This window comes from Xenopus laevis, chromosome 9_10S (assembly GCF_017654675.1).
Source record: "Xenopus laevis strain J_2021 chromosome 9_10S, Xenopus_laevis_v10.1, whole genome shotgun sequence".
Lineage (NCBI taxonomy): Eukaryota > Metazoa > Chordata > Amphibia > Anura > Pipidae > Xenopus > Xenopus laevis.
The window spans coordinates 83,134,929-83,162,577 of record NC_054388.1 but is presented as its reverse complement, the minus strand read 5'-3'; the positions used below and the strand labels follow the sequence as shown (position 1 = coordinate 83,162,577).

General features: G+C 38.8%; 1 protein-coding gene across 4 annotated transcripts; it reads left to right on the top strand.

Annotated features, from left to right (window-relative positions):
- Positions 1-6,321: 6,321 nt before the first annotated feature.
- Positions 6,322-24,516, top strand: kpna7.S (karyopherin alpha 7 (importin alpha 8) S homeolog). 4 transcript variants are annotated; one of them, XM_018237324.2, is made up of 11 exons: positions 6,322-6,428; positions 6,975-7,078; positions 10,313-10,453; positions 12,910-12,995; positions 13,880-14,148; positions 14,969-15,051; positions 15,477-15,740; positions 16,205-16,438; positions 16,863-17,045; positions 23,353-23,502; positions 24,365-24,516. In XM_018237324.2, exons 2-11 carry the CDS (start codon positions 7,013-7,015, stop codon positions 24,455-24,457), a joined length of 1,569 nt encoding a protein of 522 aa, XP_018092813.1. In that variant the 5' UTR covers positions 6,322-6,428; positions 6,975-7,012; the 3' UTR covers positions 24,458-24,516.
- Positions 24,517-27,649: the final 3,133 nt, after the last annotated feature.

The following is a 27,649-nucleotide window of genomic DNA, read 5'->3' as shown; positions in this document are numbered from 1 at the left end:
GAGCCAAACCAAAAAAATCATCTCTTATATATATTTGTAGAATACCCTTATATGATAAATTGGGACACATGCTTCCAGAAGGAATTAAGTTAAATTCTTAAATTCCGACTTTCTATGGTTCAAGACACATCTAGATTTGTGTTGCACTGAATATTAACAATATTGCGATAAGTTCTGTTATTTGGGGTTTTTTCATAGTCCGTGGCGCTGATCTATGATTTTATCTTGATTTGGTGATTCAGTGGAGGAATTGTGAAAAAGATCGGCAAAGGAAAAATTTCTGATGGTTTACTTTTCCTTTATGACTTCCTTGCAAAGTTTGTAAATAAATGGCTTTTGCAAATATGCGTAGTGTATGTAATAAAATTTTGCTCCAGAGCAGGTGTTAACACTTACTTTTGTTTAGAGCTAATGAGCGATTAGTATTAAATATATTATTTGCCAGTGAATTATTTTACATTGTGAGCAATGTACATTCCCACTTTAGTATACAAATGTCAGGAGGGGGTGAGGTGAAAAAAGCCATGCTTACAAACATATTTTTTGGGAATGCCGTGTAGTAGTCACATTCTGGAAACAGGTTGAGTGTATGCTGCACAGTAATTCCCCACCACCTTCTGGACCTAAGGTAAGCTCAAGTTATCGTTTACCAAACCCACCCAATGACAGGCTCCCCCAACCTTGAGTGAATTCTATAATCAAAATTAGGAGGTTAAAAGAATGGAATTACTATGAGCCATACATAATAACACCAGGCCTAAATTTTACAAGGTGGTGGCCAATGGGTATACCATTACTCCACAATGTTGGGTGTGATTTAGTCTGACAATGTACAGATAGGGTCGCTGACCAACTACAGCTACAGATATTGTCATTCTAGTCCCAATGGGTGAGACTTAATTAAGATACTAAAGGTACACATGCTTTTAACACAGCATCAATCTCTATTTAATCTGCCTTTATTAAGGTGTTTCATGCCTTCTCTGCTGTTTATATTCTTTCTGTAAACCATCTGTAATTCACAGTAAGATTATTTGCCTTTATGTGTTTTTGATATTATCGAAAAAATGTAAAAATAAAGTGGGGGGGGAGAAGGGAAGGTGATCTGACCAGTGTGCAAACTGATGACAAGATTATGTCTCTTTGGCCAAGAAAACACAAGGATAACGGGATAAAATGGTGAAGTGACCACATCTAAAGCCAGGAATTCAGAAAGATCAATTATTTATTGAAACAGGAATAGTTTCTAGGAGAAACTGTGCAGTGGAAATTGAGGACCGATCAGCAAGGTTAACTAATAAAGGATAGATTTGACCTTAATTGGAAATTAGTGTAAGATAGCAATGGTAATGTAGAAAATTCCCAATCAATGAAGCACTCACAGGCTCCATACTTGTCAATCTGAATCACCTAGTCAATCATCAACTCCAGGAGGTATTTTCGAAACTGATGTCTTGATGTTGTATCCTTTCACTCAGTGAGAGGATTCTTGGGTTCCAGTCTAGAAGAAGAAGAGTCTGTGGGAAGGCAAGAGAAGTTTGTGTAGCTAGTACACAGCTAAAGTGAGGGACAATTGCTGCTGCAAGAGCAGATTCATAAGAGAGGTTTCCTCATACTCTTCATTTTATGCATTGATACTCTTCATTTATGCATTGATACCATTCATTGAAAGCACCGAAACACACACCCTGCAGATATTTGTGCCAATGACCGTTGTTGCTGTCTAGTCTATTCAGGTGAATTGTGCAAAAGTGTGCAATACTGGGACCCTGAAAGTACAGTAATGTTGATGCCAATTAATCTCAACAAACTCAAGTGTCATAGGTCCAATTTGTGTCTAACCACAAGAGCAAGTGCACTTGCTTTGCATTAGACCCAACTGCATCAGAGCAACTCCCTCTCATGTCCACGAAGACACTAGACTTTTCAGAAAACAATGCTGCATTCTGGGTAAAGAACATTACAAGTTACATACTGAACTTGTTTTTGTTAATGACTCTATTTTGTCTCCCAGGATACATGTGAATCCAGAGCACTTGAGGTACATGCTAACAAAGAAAAGACAACCCAGAAAAAAAACCAACAGCAGAGAATATTCTTGAAACCTTGAGAACTTCCAAGCAAATCAGTAGAGGACAAGAATCTACCAAAAAATCCACATCTGACAATCAGTTACAGTCCAGATGCAACTCTATACCATATAGATGTCAGTATGCAGAAGAGTGAAGCAAAATGCAAACTTAAAAACTTCTGTAACGCCAGTGTCATTGGTCACTGTGTCATTGGTAGGTTCTCCTGCTGTGAGTACTATTATTCTTCAAACAAGCAAAACTTTAACTGATTTGCCCACCTTGAGGTAGGCAATATCGGGCTGATATGATCATTTGGCTCAAGAGCCAAAGGATGGAATGACAATGCAGGACAAACGGGCCAAATCATCTTTTTTTTCTGTATTCTTCTACAACATGGTCCAGTTTCTGTGCTAGCCTGCTCATACAGTATGTTCTGTTAATATATTGCTTTGTTATGATCTGTTGCGAAAGAACCACATGCATTTCCTTGAAGGATTCCAACCAATTTATTTATTCTCTTTCCAAATTACTTTTAACAAAATTACTAAAGCAGGTAATAAGCAAGTATTATACTGTATGTAGATCAGTTTGCTATTGTTAAGGTCTTGGAACCAAACTTATTACTTTGTGATTTTCAAATCTTCATTCTCATGTTGTAACCAGCTTTATTGTCTTCTTTTCAGGTTAACAAAGCAATCTAGGCAGCTTTACTGTGTTCATTAACATGTGATCTGTATTATTTAGCTGGTACAAACACCAACTAATCATCTGCAAGAAAGGCTGCAAATTGTTTGAGCCTTAAGTAGTTACTAAGCAGCAACCTTAATCTCATCACAGATTCCTGTTTCTTTTAAAGTCTGTTAACTGTGACCCACTGAGACATCTGTCTGTGACAGTCACAACAGGGATTTTTTTTCCATTTGGCTTCATTAACATTTTTAATTATTGAGAACATAATGCATGACACAAAATCTATTTCCCTTGAGATGTAAACATCCCATTATGTGATTGTTCTGGAAAGCATAATATTTTGCTGTTTGATTTTCTGCTTAGCTGAAAAAGAATATATATATATATATATATTTATTTTCTTTTATATATGAAAAAACACATTAACACATCTTGCCAGGGTCCCATGCCCCTAACCACACCAAGGATACACCCCAAACCACCATGCTCCCCTGTGTATTGTGCTAACCATGCAGAGAGGTTGGTGGCTCCCATGTCGGGCACTTTATTTCTTTAGTTCTACTCTCTGGCAGCAATTGACAAACAGGAGCATGCACACGTGAAGCAAGGAACATGCCTGGCTTAATAAACATTGTCCTGGCTGGCTAATGTTCTAAAGGGGGTAGGTGATTAAAAATCACAAGCGTTATTTAAAATGGAGTTTTTGTGTACAGTACGTTTAGCACTGATCACAATGTAAAATCATTCACTGGCGAATGTTACATTGAGCATTATCACAAAGCAGAGGTTAACGTTAACTCCTGCTCTGGCGTTCCGTTAACTATTTTGATGCAAAAAATACTTTCCGATTGAGAAATTTTATTACATACACTGCACATGTTCATGGAAGCCATTTTGTTTGCAAACTTTGCAAAGAAGTCATTGAGGTCTGTAACTGTCAAAAAGGACGCAAATTACTAGTTACTAGTCATATCCAGATAAAGGGCCACTGATCTGAGGCCTGTTAATCTCATCCAGATACACATAACAGGGGCCACAGGTCTGCTAGTCACATTCAGATATACAAGCAGGTGTCACAGATTTGAGGTCTGCTAGTCACATCCAAATGCACATAACAGGGGACCGGGGGCTGAAACTTACAGTTAACATCCAGATGCACATAACAAGGGCCACACGCATCCTCATCACATCCAGATACATACAGCAGGGGCCACAGGTCTCAGATTCCCTAGTCATATACAGATGCACATTATAGATGGCACAGGTCTGAGGTCTGATAGTCAAACTGCAGTGCACAGAGCAAGGAACGCTGTACAAGAGCCTGCTAGTTACATCCAAATGCACATAAAAGGAGCCAGAGGTCTTACCTCTGTTATTAATATCCACTTGTACATAACAGGGCCCTCAGGTCTCCTAGTCACACCCAAAAGTGTACAGCAGGTCTTTGGTTTCCTAGTCAGGGGAGCTGTGTCAATGAGATAAGTTGAAAACTTGCCTCAGATGGAAGCACTGAGCGAGTTTAAGAAAAAAGCCTTTAAAAAAAAAAACTTTAAGAATCTCCATTTTTTAAAGGGGAAACTGCTATTAAAAATCTTTACCCCCTACCCTACATAGCCCCCCTCCCTGCTCCCCCCTGCCTAGGTGTTACCTTCTGTAATTGCCCCTAATTGTTTACTCTCCTTGCATTCATCTTTGGGCTCTTCATTCTTCTTCGGGTCTTCTACCTTCCCTTCAGCAATTTCTGTCATGGCGCACGCGCAATTGTCACATACCGGAAGACTACTCTAAAGGTGGCCATACATGGATAGATCCGCTCGTTTGGCGATGTCGCCAAACGAGCGGATCTCCCTCCGATATGCCCACCTTGAGGTGGGCAATATCGGGCAGATCCGATCGTGGGCCCTAGGGCCCAACGATCGGATCCTAGCATTCGGTAAATGGGCGGTCGGATCGCGGGACCGCATCAACGAACAGATGCGGCCGCGATCCGACGGGATTTTCTGTCCCATCCGATCGAGATCTGGCCAACTTTCGGCCAGATCTCGATCGGGGAAGCCCGTTGGGGGCCCCCATACACGGGCCAATAAGCTGCCGACACAGTCTGTCGGCAGCTTTTATCGGCCCGTGTATGGCCACCTTAACTGCCCATGCGACAATACACCACTCACTTCCCGAAGAAGACAGAAGAAGCGAAGATGGCACCCATTAGCTCTGCTGTGCTGACTCTGCAAGGAGAGTTAAGTAAATAATTAAGGGCAATTACAGGAAGTAACACCTAGGCTGGGGGGGGAGCAAAGAAGGTGGGCTATGTAGTGTAGGGGGTAGTGATTTTTAATAGCAGGAGGTTTAGTTCTCCTTTAAACCATAAGTTTGGCTTTTCTAGTGCAAGAGAGCACAATTGTGCTTTCTGCACTAGCAATGCACCCACCTCTAGCGCAGGGCAAGGGGGACGATGGCTCCTACCTTAGAATCAGCCCTGTTTCTAGTCATATTCAGATGTATATAAGGTCTTATTTAGATGTATATAAGGTCTGACACGGGATTTCCAGCTTTGTTGCATTATAACAAACAATTTTGCTTGCACTTTTATAAGAATCAATCACAGTTATGTAAACACTTCTCTAAATCTGTTGTAATTTACAGCATTCAGTGTGCGCTCTATTCTATCTGTACAACTGTGCAGCGGCAATTGACACAGACCACTGTGGAAACCCTGGTTATAAGGGTAAGGGCACACCTGGAGATTCGGGGAGATTTAGTCGCCCGGCGACTAATCGCCTCTTCTTTGGGGTGACTAATCTCCCCGAACGGGGCTTTAATGAAAAAACGCCTGCGCCAATGCATTCGCGGCGCTTTGATTTTCGAAGTCACTCAAAGTTTACTTGTGAGGAAACTTTGAGCAACTTGGGGCAACTTCGGAAATCGAAGCACCGCAAGTGCATTGGCACAGGCGTTTGCCCTTACCCTAAAACCTAGTTTGGAGGTGGTAATAGCTCCAAAATTCTCCTGTTTCACTAGCTGCAACTGCTCTTGATTCAGGATAGGAGTTTGGAAAGGATTGAGCAGTGCTGAGCACAACTACACAGATGTACAGAGAGCACCTTTTAATGCAAGTATCTTTAATGAATGGATTTTTTGTGCAATTTACTGCAGGGAAACAATTGCTCCAACTGGTCAAAACGCTGCATGTCACCAGCTTGTGTTCCAAGTTTAAATACTTAGCATTTTATTGGTCAATTGGCCAGTAAACAATTTTAGTTGCAGGCAAAGCTTACAGGTGAAAAATGTATAATGAAGCAGTAGAATTATTAATTGATCAGATGAAAATGAGTGTAGGCCAGACCAGAAATGACTTTGGCATAGCTGGGCAGCAAACAATTCTAATTTTGTTTAAATGAGAGGTGTGCTTGATAAATTGATAATTGGTGAGTACATGATCTCTTGTATGAATTTTGAGATCACAACCTCGTTGCACTTCCACCTAATGGTTTCCAATTTTTAGTGTTGAGCACAACTTTCCCTTGAATGTTATAGTTTATACAGGAGCCGTGGCCAGCTCCAGGTTGTAACTCCCATAATTCCCAGCTACAGTCAGGTGATCCCAATGATGGATAATTAAAAGGGCAACCAGGTGGGAGTTTAATCTTGAAAGCAAGCAAGTTGCAGGTAAAACTTTTCTCTGTGTAAAGTGCATAATGGAGTAGTAGAATTCTTAATGAATCAGATGAAAATTTAGCGTAGGACTGGTCAGATATGGGATGACTGATGTAGTTGGCCAGCTTAAATATATTGTAATATATGGACAAACAATCCTGGTTTTACTTAAAGGGGGAGAGCATTCTTTATTAACTTTATGCTCAAAGTTGTTGCCATTATAATTGGGTGAGTGTTTGTATGTAGACTAATTTTGTGGTCACACTCTCACTTCAACCCCACTTTGATTTAAAATTTAGTGGTGAGCACAGTGTCCCCTTTTTGATGTAGTTTGCACACAATGATGCCTTAAGCATCTTGTGTTCTGTTGCAGAAATGTGGTGTGTACTACTGTTTGTATTAAGGTGCTGCAAATTGCCTTGCCTGCATGTCGCTGCCTTACTTGTATTTCTTCAGTGGTCTGTAAATATACAACAGGTTAATAAACAGGCAACGTATCTCATCACTAATGGCAATGGTAGGCTAATACAAACCCTCATTTTGATTTCAATTAAGCAGTAGGTTGCAAATCCGAAGAATCTGTAGAACCGATCAAAATGCCGACCACAAATGAAGCAGATGAGAGGATGAGGAAGTTTAAGAACAAAGGCAAAGACACGGCGGTAAGAATCCCATGTCCCTGCATGCAGCTATTTTAGAACTGAAATTGAGTGTTTTTGATAACTTTGTTCTCATAGCAAATAGTTTTGTGGAGTATTCTCCTGATTTCAGACTGGACTTAAAATCAAATATCACGACTTGTACTAATTAGCAAACTGTAATTTATCTTGTAGTAATTCACTTCAGTTAATTCACTAAATGTAAATATCAGTACACAGTACCTGGGGCAGTGGTGTAACTACAGAAGAAGCAGACCCTGTGGCCAAGAGTGAGCATGGGTCTGCTAACTATGTAAAGGTGGGCCTGTGGGTTGCCTGCAATTTCACCCAGGGGTGGGGTGTCCGGAAACAAACTTGTATGGGAAGGTCCAAGCCAGGCCCAAGCTATGCCACTGCATGGGGGTAAAACATTATTATTAATTTTTTTTTTAATCCAATCTCAATGTACACAAGGGAGCAAGGGCGAATCTGAAACTGGGACCATCTTTAATAAATGCACATTGCTGGGCTACATAGATTGCATTGCAGGTAAAACTGCATAGAAATTGCATTTTTTATGAGTCCCTGATTTACACCGGGTATGGTAAAGTTTTTGTTTCTCTCAATGTGGGCAGTTCTATGTTGGGTTACAAAAATACCAGAGGATCATCTGGTGAGCCACAAGCACTCCTTTCTTATTCCAAAATTACATTTTATAATATGACATTCAGCACTGTCTAAATCTAACTTTTGTATAAGTCTTCCTCTGACTGTAAAGTTCTCTGGAGGTGTTAAAAGGCGTGGTTCACCTTTAAGGTAACTTATTATGTTGAACAACCAATTCTAAGCAACTTTTCAACTGGTTTTCATTATTTTATAGTTGTTTTTTTTCTTCTGACTCTTTGCAGCTTTCAAATGGGCGTCGCTGAATCCCTTCTAAAAAAACAAGGCCACAAATGTATTGTTGTTGTTACTTTTTATTACTGATCCTTCTATGCAGGCCTCTCCTAAACATATTCCAGTCTCTTGTTCAAATCAATGCATGGTTGCTAGGGTAACTTGGACCCTAGTTACCAGATTGGTTAAGATGCAAATTGAAGAGCTGCTGAATAAAAAGCTAACTCAAAAACCTTCAACAACAAAAAAATGAAAACCAATTGCAAATTGTCCCAGAATATCACTCTCTACATCATAATAAAAGTTAACGCAAAGGTGAACAACCCCTTTAAGGGATCCAGCTACCTTGGATTAAGTTATAGGGCTGACTTAACACTTTCAGTACATTTGTGCTGCTGAAACTAGGCTGCATGTGGCTGTTTAGACAGGCCTTAAGTGTAAAAAGCAGAACTGGTACATTTCGATCTGATGAACTTCGCTACAGTGCAGTCAACATCTCATACTACTTCGCTGCAGTGCACATAGGTGCCCAATAACCAACAAGAATAGGAGTATCCCATTCTTATCTGCCAGACAATAAAATAGATTCTGATCCCTCTGTATGTTAAAGGTGATCTAACCCCTCTCCTGAAAAAAATTATTTGGGGTAAACTTAGTCAGTAGTGTAAGTGTTGTGCAGCAGACCCCAGGGGTGAGGGACGGGTCTGTCCTATGGTTCAAACCTCTTCTCAAGGGAGAAGGTGGATTAGTTTGTGTGGCTGAAAACACTGTTGGGGGTACATGCAGCTGAAAATGTATGTGGTAAGGGCCCATGCAAATAACACGCCACCATTAACAGTGGTCCCTGAACACATTCGCAATTTTCATTATTTTTCTCCGCGGTTTCTGAGATATTGACAATGTAAATACTTAGACTGCTAATAGTAGCAGGCTTGATTCAATAGCCTTTTTTGAAGGTCCAGGGTGTCCAATGTTTATGCACTTTCTATGCACTTATGTTAGTAAGCACTTCAGGGAATTTTTTTTTTTTTTTTCTTGATGTCATGAGGGGAAACTATTTGATTTGTCCTTGGCAGGCAGAAGCCTTTGCCATAGAAGACTTTATGCTCCATGTGCTCAATTTAATCATCACCCTAGTATAAAGAACAGCAAAGATTTGAAAGCCATTTCTTTGCAAAGGAAAGTCTGAATTGGTTCATATGTTCCTTAGCCCTGGCCCATAGTTACAGCTCAACTTGTCTTGTCATTTTAAGAACAACTTTTTTTCTAATGGTGACCCACTCATCTGCTGGCAATCTACTGATAAATAAAAGCTTCAGAGTTTGTCTGCTGCCCATTTATATGTGGTGCATCTTCTACTGTGTTAACAGTCCCTACTTGGCCAACCTTTCAACATATCTGATGCCTTTATCTGTGTAAATGCTGATGCCTGCATAGGGGCTAATCTTTGGCCTGCATACCAATATCGCCCCTGTGTGTTACTTGCCTACAGTTATATGTAGTCTCTTTGGACCCCACTTGCTGGAGAGGTGGCTGGTGCTTGAACGCAATCCCTTGTTGTGGAAACTTTCGTGCATTCCTCTGTATATACCATGTATTTCCTATTCGTTTGTACTCACTGTGGCGTAGGCATACAACCAATGCCACAAGTTAAGTTCCACATGCAATTGGTGCTTGCCTGAAGCATAGTGGGAATAATCGGGTTTCCTCATGAGGCAACGTCGGGCCACAAAGGAAAACTAATCGCTCCGAGTGCCATGCCACCGGCGATTTACATTTTAGCCGGCGGGGAGGCAGTTCGGGAGAATAGTCGCCCTGAAGAAGAGGAGATTTTATTGCCGGTTGACTAATCTCCCCCGAGTCTGCCTGTGTGCCCTGACCCTAAAGGTGAATTCTGTGTGCTGGTCAATATTTTACTGCCCTAAGAGATTAAAGCACCTCCTAATTTTTTGTTTTTGTGACTTGAGACTACGCTGTTTTTACTCAAATTCATTTTCCGAAGTTGCCTCACGAGGAAACTTTGGGCGACTTGTGATTAGCGCCGGCATTTTTTCATTTTAGCCAGCGCAGAGTGGGGGAAGGCGTTTGGGGAGATTGGTCGTCGCAAAAACGTGGCGATTAGTCGCCAGGCGACCAAATCTCCCCAAAATGCCTTGTGTGGCCTGACCCTAATGGTCTTTGATATGTAGCCAGTGAAGAGTTTAGCATGCAGGGGTTAGCATGCAGTTGATCTTATATTGGGATAGGATAGAGACGAGTCTAGCAGTGGTAGCTCTAAAAGACTGAATTTGCAAAAAGCCCTATTCTATTTTGTCCTCCATTGCATAAAAAAATTAAATTTAGTAAAATTACTTCTTGCAGGAATTGAGGCGCAGAAGAGTGGAAGTCAGTGTGGAGCTTAGGAAGGCAAAGAAGGATGAACAGATATTGAAGAGGAGAAATGTATGCTTACCAGAAGAGCTGATTCTCTCTCCAGAAAAGAATGCTATGCAGAGTGTGCAGGTGAGTCATTTATTGAAGTTTAGTTTCAACATGAAATTTTCTATATAAACTTTATAAATTACTATTTTACCTTGTAACTAGTTGATTACTATCTGACTTGATAATCTTACTGAAGCTATGTTCTACTTAACTTTAAACAATACAGAAAAACACAGGCTATCTTGCAGTGGCGGAACTACCAGGGGTGTTACTGCACCAGGGCCAGCCCACCGGTGGTTCAGTCTTGTGAATTTGCCACTATCTCAGCTTCTGGAGGGGTATGGGGGGGGGCTGGCTGCAAAGGCTGTACCCAGGCCCCGTCCCCGGTAGTTCAGTTTCTGCTGTCTGGCCAATTAAGAGTTTTTATTTACTTCTTTTGTGGTAACCCTCCTCAGCAGCAAACCTTTAGGAAGCATCCCAGGAGTCGGATCTTGTTTGATCTTTTATACGGTATCAACACTGAAGGCAAATTAGTATTGTAATGATCCCTTTCTCTTAATTTCATGGATCATTTTCAAGATTGTGGACTAGCGGTGAGGGGCAAAGGAGAGAGCAATAACAGGGCTTAAAATGCTCTTTCCTCCTCAAGGCCAGAGTAAGTAGTCTCTCCTTAGGGTCAGGGCACACTCTCAGATTTGGAGAGATTAGTTGCCCCGAAGAAATTTGTTGCTGGGTGACTAATCTCCCTGAATCTGAGCATGTGCCCTGACCTTAAAGGGGATAGTTGCATAGTTTAAGATGGGTTGAAAAAAGAGCAAAGTCCATTGTCTATGTGTGTGTGTGTGTATTGTAGATTTTAGTATTGCTACAGCCTTGGATATTATGCTTGTCCAATAAATCATCCTAGCCCCTCTTAAAGGCATTAACATAATTGGCCATTACAACATTATACTGCAATTAATTCCACAACCTCACTGTGAAGAACCACCTATGGGATATATTGCATATTTTAACATCACCTTCATGCAGGCAATGTTGAATAATGTATGATGCCCAGTTTTAGTGTTGGCTGTAAGTTTAAAAAAAAAATGACAGGGTTATTTTGACTCTGCATAGATCTGGTCTCTATTACAAATTAATGGTGGGCACAGGGGCATTTCTGCCATGAGGCAAGGTGAGTACCTTGCCTCAGACGGCAGCTCCCCAGAAGTTACCAGGGTCGGCAAAAAGCTGATCCTGGTAACTTTATGAGCTGAATTTCCATTTTTTTTTTTTTTTTTTTTTTTTAAACCGGAAATCCTGGCTTTTCTAGCGCAGTTTCGATCTCTGCGGTAGCGATGCCTCATGTGGCATCACATGCTGAAACGCGCCTGGGTGAGCATGTCTGAATGGTTCTTTCCCAGAAGCTAATAAGAACTTGGTAGCTTAACTAAGTTTCCCATGACACATCTGTATGAAAAACGATTATTACAGAATAGTTTCAAACCTTTATAGTTTGAGATCTGACATAGAACCTAAAAAACATGATGGACCATGTGTCCATTTTTTTTATTTTAGCCTAACTGTACCTAGGCTAGTGCATTTGTTGGTAAAGAGGAGTGCTGGTCCAGGCTCTAAGGTTACTTGCAAAAAATCATTTTGGGGTTACACATTGTTGCTCCTAATGTAACATGTTGTACTGTAGTTGTTTCTCAGCCTGCTTATTGATGGCTTTGAGTCACAAATGCTTGGAAATCAAGTTGAAGCTCCTTCAAGAAGAGAGCTTTTATTTGTTTGATGCTTTGAGAACAGAATACTTTCTATGTACCTGGTAGTCTCTTTAAAAGCTCTTTAAGTAATTTTTTTTTTTTTCAGTAACATGAAGTGAACATGCTTTCAATTTTGACCCTTGTTCCATAAGTCTATGTAATCATTTAATTAGTTGATACACTATAAATATAAAACACAGCTGTAGGGAAAGGAGTGTATTCCCCTTGAATAGGCTCTTTTTACTGAAACTTGCTTTTTTTTTTTTTTTGTCATTTGAGGCTGACATAATTAACACCTGTCACACACACAATTCTAACTCTTTACCTTTTAGGAAGATACAGAAGTAGTGTTTCAAGTTACGTTAGCTGAAAACCTTTTTACGGAGTCTTCCTGAACATGACTGTAGAAATGCAGGATAAGAAACCACACTCCTAAGCTCGTTCCAGGGTCAGCACTAAACAGGAACGACGTTGGCCTATGTGCAGACACACTGAGCAGATCTTGGAACAAAAATGTGTGAGGGCTGTGACCCAAGCAACCAGATTGCTGAAACAGCAATTGTAGAACTTCTGAATAAAAAGCTAAATAATGCAAAAGCCACAAATAATATGAAAAACAATTCTCAGAATATCTCTCTACACCATATTAAAATTCACTCAAATGTGAACAACAAAGGTGAATAAATTGGTTGGTCCAGAAACACATTTATTTCATGTGGGGTCCTAAGCTTCTTGGTTTGAACATGTCACTTTAATGTTGGTACTTCACTACAAATTGAATCCCTACAGGTTCCTCCACTTTCTCTGGAAGAAATTGTGCAAGGAATGAATTCTGGTGATCCTGAAAATGAACTCAGGTGTACACAAGCTGCAAGGTACTTGGTGTCTAAGTTGTATAATATTATGTATATATGTAAATATTCCAAAAGATCAGATTTTTCTTTAAAACTTATTGCATGGAAGAGGTAAGAGGGCTTCAGCCACAAACAGATGCAATCGCATACATAAACTGATTAGACAGCCCGTATTTATTGTACATGGGGATTATTTTAAGACTTTATGCAGAGGTCTTGAGGGGCTATTAGAGACTGGTGGATGGTAAAATTTATGATGTGCCTGCTGGGTCTGGCAGTATGTGTCACCAATGTTAGATGGGTTATACTGGGGAATGGCAGGCTGTTTTTCACTGTCAGCCTGTCATTTAATCTATTATATGTAAACCCAATATCCTAAAAGCTCTAAAATACATGTAATTTCCATAGTTCTATTTAAGAGAACAATGTAAGTTTAGATCACTTGTACAATTAAATGGGGTGGTTCACCTTTTGGCAACTTTTGTGTTACTGCTAATTCTAAGCAACTTTTCAATTGGCCTTCAATTTACTTTTTTTTTTTATAGTTTTTTAAATTTTCTTCTGACTTTTTTCAGCTTTCAAACCAGGGGGGGGGGAGAGTCACTGACCCCATCTAAAAAACGTAAGGCTGCAAATGTATTTAGTTTTTATTGCTCCTTTCTATTCATTCATGAATTATTTTGTTTTAAAAAAAGAAAATGCATGGACGCTAGGATATTTTGGACCCTAGCAACCAGATTGATGAAATTGCAAACTAGAGAGCTACTGAATAAAAATGAAAGCCAATTACAAATTGCTCCAGAATATCACTCAGATAATATTAAGTTAATTTTAAAGGTGAACAGCCCTATAATGGTTAACATTCAAGGCAACAGCAAAAATGACATTTCATATTTTCCCTGCAGGAAAATGCTATCCAGAGAGAGGAATCCTCCATTAAATGATATAATAGAAGCAGGATTGATTCCAAAGCTGGTGGAATTCCTGAGCCGTCATGATAACAGCACCCTGCAGTTTGAAGCTGCCTGGGCACTGACCAACATTGCTTCTGGGACCTCTGACCAGACGAAGTCTGTTGTGGATGGAGGCGCCATTCCTGCCTTTATATCACTTATTTCTTCACCACACCTTCACATCAGTGAACAAGCAGTATGGGCTCTGGGAAATATTGCTGGTAAGGTTTGAACTAATGGTAAACACTTTGGGGCAGATTTACTAAAGGGCGAAGTGACTAACATTAGCAAAAATTCGCCAGCATGATGTTACTTTGCCGATTTACTAATGGGCGCAGGCATAACTTCACTAGCGAAGGAGAGACTCTAGCGGTAATTCGCTCCCTTACGCCTGGCGAAGTTGCGCTCTGGCAAATGGACACAACTGCGCAAATTCACTAAGATGCTTAGTGAACGTTACCTCTTGCGCCAGACTTGCCTTCGCCACCTAAGACCAGGCGAAGTGAAATAAGAGTAGATGGGACTTCCTCAAAAAATAGTTGAAAATTTTTCTAAGTCCCAAAAAATGCTGGTGCCTTTTAATTTTTCAGGGTGATAGGCTGCAAAAGATTGTAAATTTTTTTTCTGGGGTACCCTGGTTCCCCCCTACATTTCATAACATGTGCTCATGTGTAGGGCAATATAACTATTTTATTAAGGTTTCCCGGACTTGTGTAGTGTATTGGCTGCAACATATACGTCCATTGAACTTTAACTTTCCGCCTTATGCAAATTTGGAAACGCTAGCGCAACTTCACTTCATTTGCCGCAGTAACGCTAGTGCTACTTTGCCAGTGTTCGGCGCCCTGGACGCAACATCGGATTTTAGTGAATTAGCATTGTCCTGGCGAATCTACGCCTGCCAAAGTGTTGCAATGTGAGCGAAGCGGACGCTAGAGCAAATTCGGCACTTGGCGAATCTGCCCCTGTATGCTGAGTGAGTGACCCCTTATATGAAATATCACAGGTCTGAAGCATTCCATATTTTTAATTTTTCTGCAGGTGATGGCCCACTGTATAGAGATGCTCTAATCAACTGCAATGTGATCCCACCTCTGTTGGCTCTGGTTAACCCCCAGACTCCGGTATTTATAACAATTCTCTTAACAAAAGCTCAATTCGCAAAGTCTTTTGGACCTCATCTGTCTCTATTGAAAACCAGTTATGATTAAACCTAAATTTCATAAACCTATGCTGAAATCTGCTGTTAATATGTAGTGTTGCCTTCCTAAATCTAGCCTGTACACTCATGTACCATTTCAAGCTCCTGTTTAATTTTTTGCTATTCTGGATTTGGCCATTTGAGCTTTTTTTCTAACTCCTTGAGTAAATTAGCCCATAGAAATAAATATAAGATGCCTGGCCATCATATTTAAATATCAGTATGGCAGTCCAGGTAGCAGGGATTCAAGGTTATCGGAATCTCTGGTTATATGCTTTTTCATTTATCTGGGTTAATAGTTAATTGAAATTTCACAATTATCTACAGTGAACTTTTTTAATTTTTTAGTTGGGTTATTTGAGGAATATTACATGGATGCTATCCAACCTTTGTCGAAACAAGAATCCATACCCTCCCATGTCGGCTGTCCTGCAAATTCTACCAGTATTGACACAACTTATGCATCACGACGACAAAGACATTTTGTCTGATACTTGCTGGGCAATGTCTTATCTTACTGATGGCTCAAATGATAGAATTGATGTTGTGGTGAAGACTGGGATTGTGGATCGTCTAATTCAATTGATGTACAGTCCAGAACTAAGTATAGTGGTGAGTACACTGGAGTAATATTTCCCTTCATTTTTGCATTTAATCTTCTGAATTTTATAAACTACTTATCCACCATTTATACTGTACTGATACAATTTGGTTTAATATCTTAATGTACTAAGATTCATACGGAAGTGCCTGTCTGTAAGCTCATACATGCACCCAAGTCACTGGTTTGGCCCACCTTTAAGTGGGTCCTTGGCTATAATAGGTTTACGTAAGAAGTTGTCAGACTTGTGGGAAGATCTTGGAATGGGGGCACCTACTTTTCACCATTAATATTTCATTTGCTGCTAAACATTTTGGACATTTTTTAGGAGAGATGTATGTTGAAAATCTGACCTATAAATAAAAACCTTGGTCAGAATCTGCTTTTAGTGAATTATTTTAGGTGAATATTTTGAGTATATGATGTAAACTTAACGTGTTTTTTTAATTTTTTTATTTTTTATGAATATTTTCAGACACCATCACTGCGTACTGTTGGAAATATTGTCACTGGCACAGACAAACAGACCCAAGCGGCCATTGATGCTGGTGTCCTGTCTGTGTTGCCACAACTTTTACGACACCAGAAGCCAAGCATTCAGAAGGAAGCAGCATGGGCAATAAGTAACATTGCTGCAGGGCCAGCTCCCCAGATCCAGCAAATGATCACTTGTGGATTGCTTTCTCCTTTAGTGGATCTTCTCAATAAGGTAAACCTGGTTTTAATATCAGTTCTACTTGCAGATCTTGGTGTGCTTTAGTATTATAGACCTTGTTAAAGGCAAAGCAGTGTATTTGGTAGTAAATAAACCACACCGCTAAAAGTGTACATAGCCAAACTTAAGTGCTTAAGGATATATAGCGTAACTTTCAATAGTGAGGGCTTAGCAAGAAAAACTTCACATGAATTTTTTTTTTTTTTAAGCAGTTCTGTTCTTCTCCCCACCTCAGTCCCTTCTTACTGCATTACAACATTCTTGCTGTTCAATGTTGTGGGCACAAAGAATATTCAAATACCTCTCTCAAATGATCAGCACAAGGCCTGTAGTTTTCCATTCCATGTGCATGAACATCCCCCCCCCCTTAAAGACTTCCGTTTCTAAATTATATTAAACTAACCCCTGAAATTCCTAGGGAGACTTCAAGGCCCAGAAAGAAGCAGTTTGGGCTGTAACAAACTACACCAGTGGAGGAACTGTGGAGCAAGTGGTTCAGCTGGTACAGTGTGGAGTTTTGGAACCCCTTCTGAATCTACTAACTATTAAGGACAGCAAAACTATTCTTGTAATTCTGGATGCCATTTCCAACATTTTTCTGGTGAGTAAGATGTTGCTAAGTATGTGTCATATTGGTGAAGGTGGGGAGTGTATGAAAAACCTGTAAATTCATCTAAGGAGTGGAACTAGTGCTACCATGTGATAACAAAGTTAACCTAGGTCATGTGCTTGGGGTATGCCATAGTAACATACGTGACCCCCATTTTATCACGGTAGTATAGTGAAGACAGGAGTCATGCATGAGAAATAGCCGTTTGGGAGGTTAATACATTTATTAAATGTCAATGAATGTGACTAGAATGCAGGGATATGATGCATCCCCAGGCCTCCAGAGCATTTGACTACCACGACAAGCCTGTTCTTTTAGTGTGCAAGGCACAGAACAGAATCATTAAGAGGAATGTCAACCCAAAATGTAAACCTTTGTGTAAAATATTTGCACCTGCTGGCTACCTAATTACAGTTAGACATTTAATCATTTTATGTCGAAACCTTTAATTGTGCAATTTCACTGCATTAGCAGTGCATGACTAAAAGTCAGAGGTTTAATACCTACTATAATTTGCTTGGATATATTGAAGTCTCCTACATGTTACAAAGCTCTACAGAGGCTGACTTCTTTTGTGTTTTTACCACCATGTTTGTCACATGTTGACCTATCACTTTACACGTTTAAGGATCACCTTGCCTAAAGTACAGCTGATGCATATGCACGGTCACAACAGGTTTTGCATTTCATAAACTGATTCTAAGAAAATGCATCCACTATGAAGAAAATTGATGGAAAAAAAACTTGTCTGTTATTCAGGATGCAACTACTGGTAATGATTTGCACAAATAATAAAAACAAAAACAAAATTCTCATGTTTGAACTCTCATCCAAACCATTTGTAAAGGTGTATTACAAATTCAGTAGTAGGATTCTTTGAAGAGTTCTTTCAATTGTCTAACTGTTCGTTTATAAGCAAGACCCAAGTACATAAATGTGTATTGAGACTTGAATTTCATTTGTAAATTACAACTTAATTATATTTGATAAATTATTTGCTCCTGGATTAATATATGGACACATCTTGCTTTTTTTTCTCCCCATGCTTGCAGAACACATGGGCATAAACATGGGATGAATCCCTGCTTCTTTGCTCTGCTGTTCTAGTTTTCTATTGGCAGGGTGCTGATTTTTTATTTTTTTTGTGAGACAAAGTTGTGGAACTCCTGAATTTCGTCATTCAAAAAAATGTATTTTCTTCACTCACTGTATGCTTGTGATCTGGGGTTTTCCCAGACAATCGATCTTTATGTAATTTTGATGGCCATAAACATTTTTAAACATTCAGTAAGTCCATTAGGATTGTTTAGCCACCATCCAGTACTAAATACTATTTTATTACATAAAGGAAATCCTTTAAAAATTTGTACCAATTTATTGAATTTTTTATACATGGTTGATCCTGGGACTGGTCTAGGGGCAGATTATTGCAAAGACTCCCCCTAGATTATAGCCTAGAGGCCTGTGAGATTCAGGGGCCCATCAGGTCCCCCCATGTCTATTTTAGTGTGTGCAGATCCAGTAATTGAGCCCTACCTGGGATAGAGAGCTTGGGTGCCTGTTTTTAGCGTGTGTGTGTGTGTGTGTGTGTGTGTGTGTGGTTTTTTATTTTTTTGGTTGCTTTCTTCAGTCTGGGACCCATATAATTGGCAGATTCAGAACAATCTCTTTTTTCTAAGGTACAAGGTATTTACAGAAGTCTTAAACAAGGGAAAGTTGTGCTCGCCACTAATTTTTAAAACCATTAGGCGGGGGGGGGGGGTGCAATGAGGCTGTGACCACAAAATACATATAGACAAATACAAGTCCTCTGCACTCAACCCATTATCAATATCAATTATCAAGACAGATATTTTGTGCATACTGCTACCTTACCCTTTAAACAAAACCGGGATTGTTTGTCCATATATTGCAATATATTTAAGCTGGCCAACTACTTCAGTCTTTCCATATCTGGCCAGTCCTATGCTCAATTTTCATCTGATTCATTAAGATTTACAGAAGTCTTAATCAGACAAACCATTTGTTTAAACACCTCTCCTTTGTGTAGGAACCTCTGGTAGTTCTGTTAATAGTAAATGTGGGGAAAAAAAATCAATTTTTGTGAAGGATTTCTGAGTTGTGAATAAAATGGGTATTCTTTGTAAAGCAGATTCAATTATTTTCACATATAAATTGTTTAGTGGTTTGTCGACTGTCCTCCCTTCATCGCAGGACTGTCTTAATGATGCTCTAAAAATCTCCTGAGGGCACCAGCTCAACACACTGTATATTTTTAATAGGAAAAAAGTGTGAATTTGGGAGCATATATGCTTATTTGAGTAGCCATTATTTTAAGGTAATCTGCATTGTGACTTGATGTCCTCCACAAATAAAAATCATTTAAATAATGGTCCCAGGACTCAACCATAACATTTTTGAAGATGGGTGTAAATGAAAAGATTGGGAGGACAAGAATGTTGGGGTAATAGGAAATATCCTGTCAAAAATATATTTTGCTTAATTGCAATATTGCAAAAAATTCACAGCTAATGCTGAAGAGGAGGTGAAGTGTGGTGTACTTTCTGCTCTGTTTCAGGGTCCCCTGTGGGATGTTGTGGTTGGTTCTGGAAAGTCAATTTAGGCCATAGGTTTGTAGCTGTATCTGTGATACCTTTTGAGTTTTCAGCATCCTCCTGTTGCACTTCTAGTTTTATTTAATTAAAGCAATACAAAATGGCTGAGTATATTCACTTGGCTAATCTTTGTTGCTCTGCTTTTTTGTTTTTCTGTTGGTACACGCTCTTTATCTTTGAATACCAGAGAAGATTCATACCTTTCTTTAGTGTTCTCATTAGGACATTTTTTATTTTTTTTAGTTTGGTAAATAGATTTCTAGATGCAGGTCTAGCCCCAACTACTTTAATTTTGGCACCACCCTGTGGCCTTTTAAGGCATTAACAAAAATGGGGAAAATAAATACGAACCTGCTGTTTTTCCTATAAAATTTTTTAGAAGTTCCAGTTGCCCAGCAACTAAGGTTTTTCCCAAAGTACTTTAAGGTTCCTAACCAGTGTGCAGAGAGCAAGAAGTGACATTTGACCATTTTTTTTTTATTTATTTTTTTTTTTAAAACAATTATCGGTAAAATAAATGCATACCTCTCAACTGTCCCACTTTCTGTGGGACAGTCCCGATTTTGACAGCTCAGTCGCGGTCCCGTGTTTCTTACTGAAATGTCCAGACTTTCTTTGATCTCCTGCATGGATGCCAGAAAATTATTTAAAGTTTCTGAAACGTAATTAAAATAGGAGGCTTTTTGGCAGAGAGCCCAGAACACTGAGCAGCTCCGCTTGAATACATTAGTAACAATTTAAGATAAGATAAAACGATTTAAGATAAACAAATCTTTTGGGAGAACAGTCTAGCAGCTTAAAGGGCAATTTCACCTTCATTACGTCATAACTGTTCTAACACAAAACATGGCCCTAAAACTCCCAGAAATATTAACTTTCATAACCTGCCAAATTTTGTAAATTGGACATGGTAATTAGGGAGTGTGGCCATAAAATGGGCTTTAAAAGGGTGAAAAAATGTTTTGTCCCTCTTTACATTTTTCAAATGTTGGGAGGTATGCTAAATGGCTTGTTTGCTAGGCCCTGAAGCCCTACTCAACTTGGCTTGGTTGCTCCTCCTGGTAAAATGGAGAGTATAGAGAGCATCGATTGAAGGAAGCACACATTTTTTTTTATTTTTTACTAGCTCTTGTATAAATGATCACACAACAATATAAACATTGGACGTGATGCAACATAGAATAAATATGACCCCTCCATCCCAGCAATTTTAGTATGATCAAATCACGCATGTATGTATCTTTGGAGTAGAGAAAAGTGTTAAATGCTTCTCTACATTGGTGGGCCAAGCCAGCCGGGTGCCCTACATTGCCCCCCCCCCCCAGTATGCGCAGGAGAGTGCATTCATGTTCAGATGATGGCAGCAATGCAGTAATATCTGCTGAGCTGGGGGAAACCATTGCCTGAACTAGGGGAAGGAAGTAGAAGAGGTACGCCTCTTTACCTTTGCACCCTAGGCGCGTGCCTCTTCTGCCTACAACTAGTCCCGGCCCTTATTTTTTCCAAAAATATATATGTAGCCAAGAGGATGGCACACTGCTTCTATTCCATAACCAGGTGCACAGTTGTATGAAACCCAGCATTCAGACACCAGTATTTTGTGCAAGAGAAACGCACATTTATGTGAGCACATATAGCTTTATACATAATATTAGTAGGTATAGAGTAATAGAAAACCAACAGTCGACATGCATGCTGCTGATTCTAGGTAATTGAATCATTAAACTGAGGCTTGTTCAAAGTAATAGCAGTGTGAAGTTATTCATTCTGTGAAAAAACAGGTGTCAATTATGGTCCTAATTGAAGGAAGGCAGCAAATGTTGTGCATGCTGGTTAGCGCATTTCTCTCTGAAAATGGGTCATTCCAGACATTGATTGGAGAGGGGAAAACATATAAAGTGCAGCTAAAATGATCTCCAATGCTTTAAAATGGCAACCAAAACCTAGACATGGGGGGGAAATGACCATTCGAATGGATAGAAGAATAATCAAAATTGAATCGATTCTATGTGGGAGGGAGTAGGTTGCATTCTTGTAATTTTTTTTTAACTTTTGAGAGGCTTCAATAAATCACACTTATGTTTGCCTAAGTCTTGTGAGTGCGGTATCGGGTTTCCTATATATAATCTGTATCTATATATCTTTATTAGCAGTTAGTGACTTTTTTTGGCATGTGTGGGTTTTGCCCCTAATCTGAGTTTCGCCACCAGCGAAAAGTTCGCCAGAACAGTGCAAATTTGCTGCATTATCAGTTTTGCATGCAACAAAAATCGCATGGTAGACAGTCGCCTTTAGACTACCAATATATCTTTTGCTACAAAAAAAGTAAATTTTACAAATTTTCGTAATTTTGGCGAAACAGGACAGATTCACTAATCTTTTTATATATCTTTATAATTTGTTGTTGTTGTTAGGGGTCTTATGAGAATGCAGAAGGTGTATTGGCAGATGAGAATTGAAATTTTATATGCACAACTTTAATTTTAGTACTCCTCCATGCCACAAACTTTGGTAAATATCTGCATATTGGGCATCAAAGTGATCAGACCCTTGCTGTTCATATTAAGAATGTTTTATCTTTTTGTAAGAAATTGTACAAGATAAATGCAGCAAACTGCAATATATTAAGGTGATTTTCTTAAATGTCCTTAAAAGCTCTGCCTTTAGTATATATTTGTGGTTTTGAGCAGAAACTGGTCTATACCCAGTTCAGATTTGTCAAAATGTGTTCTTTCAAAAATTCTTTCGATGTTTTTCAGAGATGGTGTACTCTTGTCAAACACAAAATTAATGGAGAAAGCTTATTTTGCAGCAGCCAAAGCGTTGACCATGAGATTTCATATGCACAACTTTGTTTTAGGGTCCCTCCAAGTAACCTCCTATGCACATGTAAAACTATACATATTTGCATCAAACTGCTCATTAAAAACCCTGGCTTTCATTTTTGAATGTTTGAGCTTACAATTTGTAAGACATGATGCTCTAAAATGGAAGCTATGAGGTAGCTGAAATGAGAGAAATTAAAGATGCTCACTTTTCATTTTAGGGACCCTACATGCCACATACTTGGGTAAACCTATGAACAATGGGCATTAAACTGTTCAGTAGACCCCCTTGGATTGATATTTAGAATGTTTTATTTTGGGTGAGATGCCAATTAGAAGTTAAGTGATTATTCAGAAATTGTTATAAGAAAATATAAATTAACTAAAAGATTGCAGTTGGATAGTTTGGAGTATTTGCCCATTTTGGATTCATCAGAATTGTTTTCTTTTCAAAAACAAATATACTTCCATTGGGTAAACTTATGGTTAGTGGAATCTTTGGCCTTGAAAAATACACTTTTTTCTGGAGTGCAAAATTTGGTACTGTGTTGGGAATTTTTCACCACATAAGTCAGAACTTTCTAGGAAACTATAAATTTGGTATTGACAAGTTTGGGAGAAACAAGAATTTCTGTTCCACTTTCATGCATAAAATGGTTTCTCATATGTTTCTATATTATGGTAAGTATGAATATTACATAATTAATCATATTCCAGGATTTAGAAAGCTCAGATTGCCTATAGTTTTGTCCTTGGCAAACTAAGTGCCCCTACAGGGCCAGATTTACTGCGCAGGCCTCTTAGTGTCCCAACTTTGTGAAACAACATGTGCCTATTGTATATTTTTTCTTTTTTAAGGCTGCAGAGAAACTTGGTGAGCAGGAGAAACTTTGCTTACTTGTTGAAGAACTAGGAGGACTTGAAAAGATTGAGGCTCTACAAACTCATGACAATCACATGGTTTATCATGCAGCTTTGGCTCTAATAGAAAAATACTTCTCAGGAGAGGTAAGATACCACGAGTTAAGTGTTTCTGTAATGTATAAAAGCTTGGACCCAAAATATTTAACATAAACCATTAATTAAAGTTTAACATTTAGAAACAAATGCAACAACCATAGCCAGCCTCCTTTATACAGCGGGGAAAATAAGTATTGAACATGTCAACGTTTTTCTCTGTAAATAAATTTCTAAGAGGGCTATTGAGATGTAATTACACAAAGTAACCCACACATACAAAGAACTTAAAACAAATAAGTCCATAAATTATGTATAATAAAGTGGAATGACACGGGGAATAGATATTGAACAAATGAAGAAAAGGAGGTGCAAAAAGGCATGGAAAGCTAAAACGTGCTGAAGTCTGTCTAAGCAAGCCTGTGCAAATTAATATCGGCTAGTTTAGTTCTAGTTGATGTCCTGTTAAAAAGGTTTCTCATTACCAAGGTACCCCCAAGAAGCATCTCATGATGGGTAAAAGAGCTCTCAAGACCTTCACAACCTTATTGTTGCAGAAATCTATTTGCTGAGAAAAACGTTTACGTTCAATACTTATTTTCTATGCTGCACATTCACTTTAAAATCATATTCTCAATTGCCCTGAAAATACATTTCCTCAATTACCCCGATTCTTACATTACTAAAAAATCTAAAATCACAAGCAACTGCAGGTCTCGCAGTATATAGTCTCTGGCATGCATTCCATTGTGGACACAAACCACCAGCAACTAACAATGCATTGATATAAACAATACCAGATGCATGGATGAATTTGGGTTGTCTATTGAGCAAGGGAAGTTTGTGGTGGTGAATAGTGGGCATAGCAAACTTGCACAACTATGACTGACTGCTTCTTCTTTTAATTCTCTAGGAGGCGGATGACATTGCTTTAGAGCCAGAGATGGGAAAGGATGCCTACACCTTTCAGGTCCCAAATATGCAAAAAGAGTCTTTCAATTTCTGAATTATGAAACATAATTTACAGTTGTTAAATTAAAAATAAATAAAGCATGTAAATTTGAATTTACAAGTTAATAGTTTTTTGTCTGTCAAAATGAGAAGTCATTCCAGCCACCCCTGACCTTTTTTCTGGTGAATAGACAACCAAAACTGAACAGTATATACAGTAGCTGCAAATTGCTTGGTTTTGTTTTTGCTAAATGTGTAGCTTTGGCCTGCTATGCACGATTCTCTTCCATCAAGTGATGTTGGTCTTCTCCACTACTTTTTGTCAATTCTATTGATTTCCTTTAGCAACGTAGTTTAGCATTATCAGAGTGTGTAAAATGAAAGCAAGGAATAAATCTGCAAAGCTCCATAAATAGTAAACCTTTTCTAATGCTATCGGTGATGCTTTTGGTAAATGTTATGCACTGGTCCAACTGATGCACACAAAGGTGAAGGATCATGTACAACATCATCCTAAGGGGTATATTTGTCAAAAAGTAACGTTCGAGATCATCACAGTCCCAGAGTGAAATTCCATTCATTTCTATGGGATTTTTAAGAGTATTTATCAATGGGTGAAAGTAAAAGGTCATCCTTTGATAAATTCTGGACAACACTTTTTTAAAATGTTTTTTTTCATTAGGGAGCCATAACAGATCTTGAGACACCATATCCACTGATTTCCTCTTAAATTTAACAATTGGACTTTTCCTGCACCCAAAAGGGACTGAAATCTGTTTCTGTTGCCTAAAAATACCAGTGTCAAGTTCTTTGGCTTCTCTTCCATCTGTAATTTATGTGTAAGCAGGGAAAACGGAAATAATTCTAAAGTACTGGATATGACTGTTAGGAACAACAGTACTGTGACATAAGGATGAAACCTTTCTTCCTAAATAACTTCACTTATAGTGCAACACATTCTTAAGATTTATATTCCCCTAGATATAAAATTGTATAAATTGTCAGCATCTTTCTGGGCTTTCCAATAAATGTAATTTCCTACAAACCTGGCATTACCTTATAGCCCGTCTCTAAGCTTTGTTTATAAAACAAATCATACAGAGCAACTCTCTCTAGTTGAACTATCCAGTTTTGGACTCCCATCATCCCCCCTCAGCGTAAGATATATGCATGCACACTGTCCCCCCTCAGCGTAAGATATATGCATGCACACTGTGCATTCAGTAATGAGAACGGACCTTCCAATAGGCCATACCTAATTTTTTTTTTTTTAACACTTTATTTATAGTAGTTATAGGTTTATAACAAAAGCAAAAAACAAAAAAGGAAAATTTTCACTAAGGAAAAAGAAGGAAATTAACCGCAAATAGTATTGGTAAAATTCAAAGCATAATTCAATCACATTCATAAAAAAAACTTAACATCACTATAGTGTCAGCATATATATTTATTTAAGGTAGAAACTCCTGTCTGGAGAGCAAGGGCCTATAACCAATTCAGTTGCCGTATGGAACTAAATGCCACCAAATTCTACATAAAAAGACCTTTGTACACCTGGTCCGATGCTAGATTCTTAACTTGCAATGTTCCAGGTGTGCATCTTTGCACTGATCCCTATTCTCAATTACTAACTTTTTGTTCTGAGTATCCTGATTTTCTGAGGTTAAATGGAAAACATATTGCCCGTTTTGATACTCATTCAGTTCTACTTATCCAGGTATGTATGGATATTATCCTGAATGCTTGGGACCTGAAGTTTTCGGCATATCAAATCTTTCTATAACTTGAATCTTGAAGTCTATTAGAAAATCATGTAAACATTGAATAAACCCAATAGAATTGTTTTGCCTCCAATAAGGATTAATTATATCTTGTATATATCTTAATTTGGATCAAGTGCAAGGTACAGATTTATTAGAGAAAAAGGAAATATTTTTTTAAAAATTTGCTTATTTGGATACAATAGTACTCTATGGGAGATGACCTTTCTGTAATTCACAGCTTTCTTGATAATGTGTTTCCAGATAACGGATCCCATATACTTTTAAACAGACATACATGATTTCTTAGATGGAGAGGAAACCATGGTAGTTTGCTTTTTGTGTGTGTGAGCTTATTTTTCATCTTTTAAAATATGGACACATTCCTATAAAAATTCATAGCAACATGCAAGTATTACAAGGAGTTGAGGCAACTGGAAAGTAACACAACAGGGCAGTCATAAGGTTGAAGTGGAAAAGTCTCTGGATTTTATGTAAAAGATGTCTGTATAGCTTCTAGATCCATGGCCAACAAGTCAAGGAAACAGGAAATTTATGTTGAAAATGGTAATTACTGGACTAGTCTTTTGTTAGATTATGGAGGTAAAGGAATAATTTTCTTTAGGCAGGGTCACCCCCCCCCGTGGTTTCAAATATGACATTAGGGATATGTAATAAATGGACAAAACTTTAAGAGGTAGCAGCATGGATTAAAGGGGTACTCTATTTTTCTTAGAGAAAGTAATGTCAATGTCTAGGATATCCAGAATGGAAACCATTTTGGATTTCATCTGACTGTTCAAAGATCAGAAGGTGCAATTCTTCAAGAAGATTTCATTGCAGCTATATGTGTCTACCCCTTGATGTTCCTGCGTCATTAGTGCAGACTGCACAGCTTGATAAGAACTAGTTAAGAAAATCAAATGTTGACATCTAAAGTTACTAAGGGTCCCCACCCAAGCTACAGTTGCCTAAAGACAGGAGTGCCACTGGTGGCCTGTCTAACATGCATGTTGATTCATAAAGACCCTTTGGGATACTTTCAGTGTTTGTCTTCCCACTGGCAATTTACATCATGGTCAGTGGGAAGGGAGCTAGGGACGTTCTGTTGCCCATGTTATGGCAAATTTATCATAGGTGACAACTTGTCATTGCCCTTCAGGCAAAGACACATGCTCCCATATGTAATGCAATGCACTACATTTGCCCAGGAGCAGTAACCAATAAGATGTTTTGTTTTTAAAGGAAAAGGGAAGCTAATGAGGCAGTTTACCCGAGTAAACCGCTTTAGAAGTTCTCTCCATTTGTTTAGGAGAGCAGCTGACCTGTTAGCTCTTTATGCTCGGTCATAGCTCTGGGCTCAGATTACAGCGGGGAGGGTGAGAAGAGCAAACTAAGTATGCTCAAGCCTGTGCCCTGGAAGTTTGAGCTGAGAAAAGGAAGTCTGATACAGAAGCCTGTGTGTGTATACAAAAAAAGGGAAAAAA

Bases quoted from the DNA above. Each gene is read 5' to 3' on its own strand.
- kpna7.S (XM_018237324.2), top strand. From the start codon at position 7,013: ATGCCGACCACAAATGAAGCAGATGAGAGGATGAGGAAGTTTAAGAAC. The intron at 16,439-16,862 runs GTAAACCTGGTT...TGAAATTCCTAG, and splicing joins TAGTGGATCTTCTCAATAAG to GGAGACTTCAAGGCCCAGAA. The intron at 23,503-24,364 runs GTAAGATACCAC...TTAATTCTCTAG, and splicing joins AAAAATACTTCTCAGGAGAG to GAGGCGGATGACATTGCTTT.